This window comes from Salmo salar, chromosome ssa03 (genome assembly GCF_905237065.1).
Source record: "Salmo salar chromosome ssa03, Ssal_v3.1, whole genome shotgun sequence".
Classification (NCBI taxonomy): Eukaryota; Metazoa; Chordata; class Actinopteri; order Salmoniformes; family Salmonidae; genus Salmo; species Salmo salar.
In genome coordinates this window covers 93,565,101-93,577,592 of record NC_059444.1, presented here as the reverse complement: position 1 = coordinate 93,577,592, position 12,492 = coordinate 93,565,101, and the positions used below count along the sequence as shown (strand labels likewise).

At 43.7% G+C, this 12,492-nt stretch overlaps 1 protein-coding gene across 1 annotated transcript; it reads right to left on the bottom strand.

The window, feature by feature from the left end:
- Positions 1–1,045: 1,045 nt before the first annotated feature.
- On the bottom strand, positions 1,046–8,674 carry LOC106602016 (G-protein coupled receptor 183-A). The gene is made up of 6 exons (XM_014194459.2): positions 8,536–8,674; positions 4,145–4,410; positions 3,257–3,432; positions 2,611–2,796; positions 2,135–2,335; positions 1,046–1,522 (listed from the first exon to the last, which is right to left on the bottom strand). The coding sequence occupies exons 2-6, from the start codon at positions 4,362–4,364 to the stop codon at positions 1,319–1,321; spliced, it is 987 nt and encodes a 328-aa protein (XP_014049934.1). The 5' UTR covers positions 4,365–4,410; positions 8,536–8,674; the 3' UTR covers positions 1,046–1,318.
- Positions 8,675–12,492: the final 3,818 nt, after the last annotated feature.

Below are 12,492 nucleotides of genomic sequence, written 5' to 3'. Positions count from 1 at the left end.
TCTCATCTCCATCATAACAGACTAAAGATCTGGTTCTCCTCTCCATCATAACAGACTGAAGATCTGGTTCTCCTCTCCATCATAACAGACTGAAGATCTGGTTCTCCTCTCCATCATAACAGACTAAATATCATCTGGTTCTCCTCTCCACCATAACAGACTAAATATCATCTGGTTCTCCTCTCCATCATAACAGACTAAATATCATCTGGTTCTCCTCTCCATCATAACAGACTAAATATCATCTGGTTCTCCTCTCCATCATAACAGACTAAATATCATCTGGTTCTCCTCTCCATCATAACAGACTAAATATCATCTGGTTCTCCTCTCCATCATAACAGACTGAAGATCTGGTTCTCCTCTCCATCATAACAGACTAAATATCATCTGGTTCTCCTCTCCATCATAACAGACTAAATATCATCTGGTTCTCCTCTCCATCATAACAGACTGAAGATCTGGTTCTCCTCTCCATCATAACAGACTGAAGATCTGGTTCTCCTCTCCATCATAACAGACTAAATATCATCTGGTTCTCCTCTCCATCATAACAGACTAAATATCATCTGGTTCTCCTCTCCACCATAACAGACTAAATATCATCTGGTTCTCCTCTCCATCATAACAGACTAAATATCATCTGGTTCTCGTCTCCATCATAACAGACTAAATATCATCTGGTTCTCCTCTCCATCATAACAGACTAAATATCATCTGGTTCTCGTCTCCATCATAACAGACTAAATATCATCTGGTTCTCCTCTCCATCATAACAGACTAAATATCATCTGGTTCTCCTCTCCATCATAACAGACTAAATATCATCTGGTTCTCCTCTCCATCATAACAGACTAAATATCATCTGGTTCTCCTCTCCATCATAACAGACTGAAGATAGAGGGAGGAAGAGTTCATTATCAATTTCAAAGAAAACATGAAAACAAAAGACTGGAAAAATAACTGTTTGTAAGAGCTTTATTACATATTTCTTTTCTCCAAATGATTCACCAAAAAATCTTGAGTGTTTTACAGGAGTGACATGTAGTTCTCATCTTGTACACATGATGGCGTCTCTGTCCTAGCCTAATAGTTCCAGCAAGTGAGAGATTTGAAGGACACATAAAGATTTTTTGTTGCTCCTTAATCTATACCATATACAGGATATATATATTAGCTATTTGGAATGTAAGCAAATTACTTTCATCCATTGTTTACTGGCCATTCATTTTATTCCATCGTCCAGTTGTTACATTTATAACAACTGTATTTTGAGAACCTATCACTTATTTCACAAGAAACTGATGCCCGTTCATCTTTAGGCAGGCGAGATGGTCTCCACCTTCACCTCCTTTTCTTTCACCTTGGAGGAGGAGCCCCACTTGTTCCAGGCCTCAGGGAGAAAAGGGATCTTCTCCAGTCGAGAGAGGTAGATGATGGGCTGGATACTACTGCTGATGTTAATGAAGGCGTACCCCACCGGCTGCACCAGGCAGCGGAATGTATCCAGAGGGTAGTGGTCCTGGAAGGGGATATCAGAACACTCAACTGCTGTGCAAATAATATAATAGGATTTCTCTTTGTTCATCTGGCAATATCTCTGAGGACAGTGCTACTGTAGGGTTGCAACGTTCTGGTGACTTTCCCAACATTCCCAGGTTTTCCAGAAATCCTTGTTGGAGTATTCTGGGTTTCCTGTTTATTCCCTTCCTATTCCAGGAATCTTCCAACCAGGATTTCTAGCAAACGTGGGAATTTGGGGAAAGTTACTGGAACTGTTCAAACCTGTAGACAAGCCATCTAGGAATGTATCTTTATACATCAGGCAACATTATTAAGGACAACCATAGAAATAGAATCACTAGAACTGGCTTCCTCATTTAAGTAAATGGGTCAATGAGTCAATGGGAGTCAAGTCAATGGGTCAATGAGTCAATGGGAGTCAAGTCAATGGGTCAATGAGTCAATGGGAGTCAAGTCAATGGGTCAATGAGTCAATGGGAGTCAAGTCAATGGGTCTGTGATTCTATGGGAGTCAAGTCAATGGGTCAATGAGTCAATGAGAGTCAAGTCAATGGGTCTGTGATTCTATCTATTCTATTTCGATGGACAATGCGCCCACCCAGGTCATCACCTGAAAAGGGAACAGAGCCACCGGCGGCAAGTAGTTGAACACGATGATGGACAGGACCGACATCACCATCTTGAAGGCTTTCTTCTTCATGGGGTGCATGTCGTCCTTCCCGGAGCCGCGGGACCTCTTCAGGGCCACCAGGATGGCTCCGTTACACAACACCATCCAGCCAAACGTTGCCAGGATTGTCCCTGTAAAGACCTGAGGGTAGCAGAAGTGGATATTTATCAAAGAAATATGTAAATGCACCTTTTTAGCCGTGGTTTTATTTGGTGTTTTTACCTTTAACTTTTTGTTTTAGTTGTTTTTATTAATTAATGTATGTTATTTATTTATTATGTTATATTGTGAAGTGCATTGTATTGCTACTTTTGTCCAATATGTGCTATACAATAAAGTGGGATTGATTGATTCATCTATTGATTGATTGCTTGATTAATCTATTGAGTAATTGATTGATTGATCTATGGATTGACCTTCTCGAAGTTGTGCAGGCCCCCGATGGTCTTGGCGGAGGCGTAGGTGAAGGTGAGCCCCAGGACCACCGCCGAGAGAGACACCCTGTACTTGGTGTCCTTCAGCTGGCCGTAGGAAAGAGGGAAGAGGACCGCCACAAACCGATCCAAACAGATACAGGACAGGAACAGAGGACCGCTGGTGTCCTGGAGGAGAAGAAAGTGGAGAAAAAGGAGGAGGAGAAGCAGGAGGTGGAGGAAGAGGAGGAGGAGGAGAATAGGAAGGAGGAAGAGGAGGAGGTGGAGGAAGAGGAGGAGGAGGAGGAGAATAGGAAGGAGGAGGAGGAGGTGGAGAAAAACAAGTTTACTTATTGTCAAATGTCACAGATGAGATGTTACGTACAAAATAATGGCCCCCTATTCCCTATATAGTGCACTACTTTTGACCAGAGCCCAACAAGCACTATGTAGGGAACTGAGTGTCATTTTGGATGCAACCTCTACGACATATATTCCCTACATAGTGTACTTCTTTTGACCAGGGCCCATAGGGGTGTCCATTGGGATCTGGTCAAAAGTAGTATGCTATGTAACAGGGTACAATTTCAGACGCTGAAATTACAGAATCCAAATACACTAAATTCTCCTTTATCCTATAGCCTTGCACCTTGACGCCGAAGGAGAACATGAGAGCGGACCAGACATCCTTGCTGTGCCAGTAGTAGAGGTTCAGATAGCTGAAGGGGACCATGATGCCGAAGTAAGCGTCCATGAAGGCCAGACAGCCCAGGAAGATGTCTGAGGAGGACGGCTCCTTGCGGTTACGGAGCAGAATCACCATGACTAACACAAGGCAAGACAACAATGTTATTAGCTAGTTTCATCGTCCATCAGAGACAGAAATGAGTTTTTTTTCTCTGCTCCCGACACACAAAATATAAACACACTGAAAGGAGTATAGGGTCAGGGGTCAATAACCTGGAGTTATATAAATGTAACACACTGGAAGGAGTATAGGGTCAGGGTTCAATAACCTGGAGTTATGTAAATGTAACACACTGGAAGGAGTATAGGGTCATGGGTCAATAACCTGGAGTTATATAAATGTAACACACTGGAAGGAGTATAGGGTCAGGGTTCAATAACCTGGAGTTATGTAAATGTAACACACTGGAAGGAGTATAGGGTCAGGGGTCAATAACCTGGAGTTATGTAAATGTAAACACACTGGAAGGAGTATAGGGTCAGGGGTCAATAACCTGGAGTTATGTAAATATAAACACACTGGAAGGAGTATAGGGTCAGGGGTCAATAACCTGGAGTTATGTAAATATAAACACACTGGAAGGAGTATAGGGTCAGGGGTCAATAACCTGGAGTTATATAAATGTAACACACTGGAAGGAGTATAGGGTCAGCAATACCCTGGAGTTATGTAAAGATTAAGAGCATTGCTGAAAGACACAATGGTACAAGATAGTTCCTGGGATTGGAATCAGCAACCTTACGGCTACTGGTGGACTGCTCTTACCTCTGTAACCTCTGGGCTACCTACCTAAGATGTTAGCGGGGAGTCCCAGGAACACGTTGAAGGTCTGAACAGACAGGTCGAAGAGGATCCCTGACACATTCTCCTCGCACCCATCAAACACACTGAAGGGTTTGACCGTAGCGTTGGTCATGAGGTCAGTAACAGTACTGTTGTTCATGGGGTTGAGAGCAGTGGGGAGGCTGGTGGTGTTGAGTGATGAATATAGAATGAAAGGATCCTCCATGGTTTACTTTACACACCGCAGAGGTCAGAGGTCAGATTAAACAAGACTGATGGAGATAAAAAAAAAGATGAATAAAAGTGGGGGAAAAAAGTGACTTAAAGATGAACAGACACTTATTAATGAATGTATTTATGAATTGATCTAGTATATACATAATACATTATTACTAAGGGTTAAATTGGACAGGTACGGTGAGCAACCATGGTCTGTCACTAATAGATATACAGATTAGCAGTTAAAAGTAAATCGTCATGAATAATCAACGTAATACATAAATTATTCATCAAATGTCCGTAGTAAAATCTAATTTAGATGGGTGTATATATGTTAATCTCCAAAGTCCTAGTTTAACCTTATAGTGAAGAAGTGACCCACAACTAATGAATTAAGCATCACTAAGTATGCTTCCATTTGCCAATGTCTTCATGTCAAATATATCTGTATATATAATCCCCTTTAACATCATGGTATAGCACCTTATTCCATGCTTTAAAGGCCCAAAGCAGTCAAAATTCTGTTTTTCGTGTGTTTTTGTATCATATTGTACACCAGCTGATGAAACTAACACTGTAAAAGTGTGAACAGATGTATTAGTGTTATTGTCTAGTAGTTGCTGGTAGAAAATACAATCTACCTTCTAATCAGCAGGTTTTGCATGGGTAGAGTTTCAGCTTGCCTGGTGACATCACCAGGCGGTATAAGTTGTAATAGACCGGTGGCAAAGAGAGTTCCAAACCTCATTCAGACCACTCAACCTCATTCAGATCAGTCAACCTCATTCAGATCACTCAACCTCATTCAGATCACTCAACCTCATTCAGACCACTCCCAGACAGTCAAAGCAAAATTATTGCTTGAAATTATTTTGTTGTTGCTAAAAAGCCATTTTTGTAAATTTGTCGATCAATATTAATGTAAAACTATTACAGTAAGGTAATTAATTGTTACTCAGAAAGGATTTGATATTGAGATAAAAACGGCTGCATTGGACCTTTAAAGGCCCAACCCGGAGTTGATCCCTCCCTTTTTTGGACTGTTAAATGAATGATATATAGCCATTGATTCTTGCAGAATAAAATTGATAAATTCCTCATGAGCTTAGTTCAGCTGTCGTACCTCATCAGAACCCAAAATATAACCTGGTTTTACTACAATGTTTGTAAACAAAGTAGATGTAAACAAACACTGTATAGCCTCAAAACACGGTTAAAACTATAATGTCAAAGCAATCTGGTCTCCAATTTAACTTGGATGAAAACAATTTTGTTTTTTTATCATGAATGGTCAGTCCTTGTACCCATAGCTCTGTCTGTGAATTTGAGAGTGGCTATATTTCTCAAACCCCATCCCTCACCTGTTTACCAAAACAAGTGGCTGGGTGCCGCTTTGTTATTGTTTCAACTGCGGTCTGACCCTTTAATGGAAAGTTCCTTCCCAGCTAGTGTTCTCATAATTAAGCCCAGAGTCTCAGCTGAGCTGCAGTACGTATGGACCTCTGTGTCACGATCCTCTTCAGTCACACAGACAGCTGATAAACAGCACTCAGGCCTCCCTGCAGGCTATTGTTCTGTTATTCTGGCTCTACCAAGGAGCCCTCTGTGGAACTGACAGTCTCCAATGACACGCTAGAACACTTTAGAGAGCTGAAACGATGTGTGAACTGTGTGTACAGGGAACTGTTCTGTTATTCTGGCTCAATTAGGGACTATAGGGAAGGTTTCTCTTTACCCAGACTGGATGTTCTCTGGAGAGTTAAACTGTGTGCACAGGGAATACACCCTCGCCTGAGGACCACTGGGAGACGAGGACCGCCCCTATTGCACCTGGATAAAAGGACTTGCAGGTCTCCAACAGATTTTGGGAAGGCAGTATTGATGCTGCTCCATCAGGTCTGGGGAAGGCAGTATTGATGCTGCTCCAACAGGTCTGGGGAAGGCAGTATCGATGCTGCTCCATCAGGTCTGGGGAAGGCAGTATCCATGCTGCTCCATCAGGTCTGGGGAAGGCAGTATCGATGCTGCTCCATCAGGTCTGGGGAAGGCAGTATCAATGCTACTCCATCAGGTCTGGGGAAGGCAGTATCGATGCTGCTCCATCAGGTCTGGGGAAGGCAGTATTGATGCTGCTCCAACAGATCTGGGGAAGACAGTATCGATGCTACTCTAACAGATCTGGGGAAGGCAGTATCGATGCTGCTCCAACAGATCTGTTGTCCATATACAGTACCAGGCTCTTCAGCTTTGACAACCTGCTGTAAAGTCCATATACAGTACCAGGCTCTTCAGCTTTGACAACCTGCTGTAAAGTCCATATACAGTACCAGGCTCTTCAGCTTTGATAACCTGCTGTAAAGTCCATATACAGTACCAGGCTCTTCAGCTTTGATAACCTGCTGTAAAGTCCATATACAGTACCAGGCTCTTCAGCTTTGATAACCTGCTGTAAAGTCCATATACAGTACCAGGCTCTTCAGCTTTGACAACCTGCTGTAGGCCTCACAGCTCAGCTTCTCCTTCCACCTTAAGTCTCCCTGGCATCTAATCTGTTTCAAGGAGGCACTTATAGTCAAATGTAATATCTATTCAATTCTGTGTAGAAGAAAGTGATGGGTATATTTCTATCCAACAAATGGCATGAGCCCCCTCATATTCAATGGGCGTAACACCTATGCTTTGCTCCATGTATGGAGCGATTTCAATGCCAACAGAAATTGTATTTGAATTCCACAATTTTGAATTTGTATTAAGATATTGTAATTTCATTTCATCTTTTAGAATTTGTAATGCACAAATTGAATCATTGAATTCATCAAATTATTATCATCAAACATATTTCATGTTTAAAAATGGAATTGAATTAATATTGCATTCAGTTTTAAAATTCAATGTATTTGAATATTCAAGTTCAACAATTATACATTCAGTTTCAATATAGTAGATATTGCATTCATTGTCTGTGTATCAAGTTTGCAAACCATCATTTCAAGTGGATCAACGTTTCATATATTGAACTTCTCAGATGCATTCTGATTCCGTTTTCAAATTCAGATCTCTAAATTCAGATTCAATACCAGAGACAACATCCTGGTACTTTGTCAGCCAGGAAAGGTAGAGGAGAACAGATAGAATCAAACACTGTGGTCAACAGAATATTCTGGTGGTTTCTGAAGACCATGTGGCATGATGAGTTTGAATGTAGCATTGAAACCATTTTGGCTATTGGCTAATATGACCCCATTCCTGATCTATGGAGATCACATAGAATTTAACCCCCATAACAATAGAGTTGAAATGTCCTGTCATAGCCCTTCTAAGGCTAGCCTTTCACTGCCTATTTCGTGTTGTTCTTGTGACTGACTGGGTTTGAACCAGGTCTCCTGCATGTCACAAGACTGTGTTAGATAAAGCCCATAGGGATTAGTTCAGAAAGCTAACACAAGTCTTCAAGTCTCCAACAACGTTTATCAAACCACCTGGGTTATATCCATGCTTCAGGGAGTCTTAGCTTTCAGGAATGGGGTCATATTAGCTAATAGCCAGAGCTGTTCAAATGATACATTCAAAATCATTGGAAGAAAATAAACTCATCATGCCACATGGTCTTCAGAAACCACCAGAATATTCTGTTGACCACAGTGTTTGATTCTATCTGTTCTCCTCTACCTTTCCTGGCTGGCAAAGTACCAGGATGTTGTCTCTGGTATTGAATCTGAATTTAGAGATCTGAATTTGAAAACTGAATCAGAATGCATCTGAGAAGTTGAATATATGAAACGTTGATTAGTCAATTGTTGATAAAGTCCCAAAATGTTTCGCATGTCAGCAGTCAAGCTGTCAAGATATTTAAGACTTCTAAGAAGAAACGTGTCATAATGATGCAGATTGCACTTTTTTGTTTAAATCCCTTGACTGCTGACATGCAAATCATTTTGGGACTGTATCAACAGTGGACAAAAAAAATTATTTTGGTTTTTGAGTGATATTGCCCTTTAAACATAAAAAAAGATTACATTCAAATTCAATATCTTAATATAAATTCAAAATTCTTAAATTCTAATACTATTTGTGTTGGCACTGAAATGGCTCCCTGTGCCTGGCTCTGTCCCTTATAGACCCCTACTCTGTATAATAGAGATGTTTCAGTGAACCACATTACATGTGAATTACCTCACCTGAGAGCTGAAGACTTATGTTGGCTCCCTTTACCTCCTCCTCCTCTACCTCCTCTCTCTGTTCCCCCCAGGGCAGAACCTCTCCAGTGGGACCAGTCAGATGAACACACAGAGAGGAGAGGCTGTTTGTCACACCGACTCCCTGGAGATGCCAGGCTTAATCAATTGTGTTGTTCATCAGCCAGTCATAATAACCGCTTAACAGTACGACTGACGATAGAATGGTTTGGTTCGGAAGCAGCGACTAAATATCCCAAAATACAAGTCATGTGTAATATCTGGTTCTGTTGAATAGAAACGTCATTTAGAAAAATGCTTAAATCTAATTTTACATGAGACAAATAGAATGGATTGGTTAAATAATATTTTACCGCAGCAACTTTCTCTTGACTTATGAGAAATAAAAGAGTAGATGATTTACCATCTATTCTTAAAGGGGCAATCAGCAGTTGCTACATACATTTTTTACTAAATTAATAATATATACCCATATATTCTTGAAGAATATAACTTATAAATGCCTCATGAGCTTAGTTCAACTGTCGTACCCCATCAGAACCAAAAATATAACCTGGAGTTGGTAAACAAAGTAAATGTAAACAAACTCAAAACATGGTTAAAACGATCAAATGTTGATATCATGGATGTTTGGTCCTTGCTTCCATAGCAGTGTCTCTGTAATGGAGAGTGGTTCCATTTCTCCAGCCCCAATCCCTCAACTTTTTACCGAAAAACAACTCTTTGTTATTGTTTTAACTTCTGATTTAGGGCTCTATTCATTCTGTGTCGCTGAAGCAGTTCAGATTACCTTTACATTTATATTGCAGCGTTTACTGTGAATGCAGTCCCCACTAACAGGACCCACCAGAACATTGCCCTTACATTTCAATCAAGCTGTAAAGCTGAACTTCTGCGACGCGAATTGAACAGAGCCGTTAACTTACAGCATCTAAATGAACATATCCCATCAAGGTACTGAGCATTCAGTGAGATATCCTCTACTCTCACCATACATATCTGACTCTGACATCATCATCTCAACTGGAATTACAGCAAGATAAGATACTTTTATTGATCCATTTTTAGTTGATCAATACATTCATATCAAACCGTCTGAACCCACTACTGCTGTAGCTTGCAGACTTGACTGTTATTATTGTCTTTCTGATGCGTTCAGTAAAATAACCTTAGGTTACCAGCCTGTATCGATTATCAAACGCCATCGATCATTTACACTCAATTCATTGTGTGCATTGATTCTACACCTTCCATACATAACACAGTAGCAACCTTAAACAAATGATTATGTATCAGGGATTTGATCAAGTGAAATCTGCAGACAACTTACCGAAGCGAAGGTGATGTCCTTCAGAGTTGATCTAAATCTTCCAAGTGTGAAGTAATATCATACAGGATCTATCTGAATGTGAGAAGAGTTTCATTTATACATGATCTGAAGCCTGAGGGACTGTGGACAACAGGGGAGGAGGGAGAGGGGATCTCCCAGAGGTTGGGGACTGTACCCCATGGGGACAGACAGGTGTATGACGTGTAGTGAAGCTGAGGTGTTTGTTCACCAGCGGCTCTGGAGTCTTCAACTCAATCCTTCACCAACAAATGGGGACAGACAGGTGTAGTGTACAGGTGTAGTGTACAGGTGTAGTGTGCATGTGTAGTGTGCAGGTGTAGTGTGCAGGTGCACTGTGCAGGTGTAGTGTACAGGTGTAGTGTACAGGTGTAGTGTACAGGTGTAGTGTGCATGTGTAGTGTGCAGGAGTAGTGTGCAGGTGCACTGTGCAGGTGCACTGTGCAGGTGCAGTGTACAGGTGCAGTGTACAGGTGTAGTGTACAGGTGTAGTGAACAGGTGTAGTGTACAGGTGTACTGAACAGGTGTACTGTACAGGTGTAGTATACAGGTGTAGTGTACAGGTGTAGTGTACAGGTGTAGTGAACAGGTGTAGTGTACAGGTGTAGTATACAGGTATAGTGTACAGGTGTAGTGTACAGGTGTAGTGTACAGGTGTAGTGTACAGGTGCAGTGAACAGGTGTCGTGTACAGGTGTAGTATACAGGTGTAGTGTACAGGTATAGTGTACAGGTGTAGTGAACAGGTGTACTGTACAGGTGTAGTATACAGGTGTAGTGTACAGGTGTAGTGTACAGGCGTAGTGTACAGGTGTAGTGAACAGGTGTAGTGTACAGGTGTAGTATACAGGTGTAGTGTACAGGTATAGTGAACAGGTGTAGTGAACAGGTGTAGTGTACAGGTATAGTGTACAGGTGTAGTGTACAGGTGTAGTATACAGGTGTAGTGTACAGGTGTAGTGTACAGGTGTAGTGAACAGGTGTAGAGTACAGGTGTAGTGAACAGGTGTAGTGTACAGGTATAGTGTACAGGTGTAGTGAACAGGTGTAGTATACAGGTGTAGTGTACAGGTATAGTGTACAGGTGTAGTGTACAGGTGTAGTGAACAGGTGTAGTGTACAGGTGTTTGTTAGCCAGGGGCTCTCTCTGGAGAGGAGTCTCTTCAACTCTGTCCTCCATCAACAGGAGTACAGTACTTCTCTTAGAACAGTCTTTACAATGTGTCACAATGACTATCAAGATGTTCACCTTGATGATGAAGTCAAATTCAATTCCTTTACATTGATTCTGTGTATATTTGTATCCTAACTGTTTCCCTGAACATGAGGCCTCTGATCTAAATGATGATAATAGAATGGTTGCTGCTACTGTTGAAAACATGGAACCACTCTGCTAAAGCCTCAGAGCCAGGCTCTGATTTGGCATCATGTGACATGGTCCTGGTGGTGGTGGTCCTGGTGAGGGTGGTCCTGGTGGGGGTGGTCCTGGTGGACATGGTCCTGGTGGACATGGTCCTGGTGAGGGTGGTCCTGGTGGGGGTGGTCCTGGTGAGGGTAGTCCTGGTGGGGGTGGCCCTGGTGGGGGTGGTCCTGGTGAGGGTGGTCCTGGTGGGGGTGGTCCTGGTGGTGGTGGTCCTGGTGAGGGTGGTCCTGGTGGGGGTGGTCCTGGTGGACATGGTCCTGGTGAGGGTGGTCCTGGTGGTGGTGGTCCTGGTGGGGTTGGTCCTGGTGAGGGTGGTCCTGGTGGACATGGTCCTGGTGAGGGTGGTCCTGGTGGGGGTGGTCCTGGTGGACATGGTCCTGGTGAGGGTGGTCCTGGTGGGGGTGGTCCTGGTGGGGGTGGTCCTGGTGGACATGGTCCTGGTGAGGGTGGTCCTGGTGGACATGGTCCTGGGGAGGGTGGTCCTGGTGAGGGTGGTCCTGGTGGGGGTGGTCCTGGTGGGGGTGGTCCTGGTGGACATGGTCCTGGTGAGGGTGGTCCTGGTGGACATGGTCCTGGGGAGGGTGGTCCTGGTGAGGGTGGTCCTGGTGGACATGGTCCTGGTGAGGGTGGTCCTGGTGACATGGTCCTGGTGGTGGTGGTCCTGGTGGGGGTGGTCCTGGTGGGGGTGGTCCTGGTGGACATGGTCCTGGTGAGGGTGGTCCTGGTGGACATGGTCCTGGTGGCCATGGTCCTGGTGGACATGGTCCTGGTGAGGGTGGTCCTGGTGAGGGTGGTCCTGGTGGACATGGTCCTGGTGGTGGTGGTCCTGGGGAGGGTGGTCCTGGTGGGGTGGTCCTGGTGGACATGGTCCTGGTGAGGGTGGTCCTGGTGGACATGGTCCTGGTGGTGGTGGTCCTGGTGGGGTTGGTCCTGGTGGACATGGTCCTGGTGAGGGTGGTCCTGGTGAGGGTGGTCCTGGTGGACATGGTCCTGGTGGTGGTGGTCCTGGGGAGGGTGGTCCTGGTGGGGGTGGTCCTGGTGGACATGGTCCTCGGGAGGGTGGTCCTGGTGGGGGTGGTCCTGGGGAGGGTGGTCCTGATAGGGGTGGTCCTGGTGGACATGGTCCTGATAGGGGTGGTCCTGGTGAGGGTGGTCCTGGTGGGGGGTG

Bases quoted from the DNA above. Each gene is read 5' to 3' on its own strand.
- LOC106602016 (XM_014194459.2), bottom strand. From the start codon at position 4,364: ATGGAGGATCCTTTCATTCTATATTCATCACTCAACACCACCAGCCTC. The intron at 3,433-4,144 runs GTAGGTAGCCCA...GCCTTGTGTTAG, and splicing joins ACTCCCCGCTAACATCTTAG to TCATGGTGATTCTGCTCCGT. The intron at 1,523-2,134 runs GTGATGACCTGG...ATCCCCTTCCAG, and splicing joins TGGCTCTGTTCCCTTTTCAG to GACCACTACCCTCTGGATAC.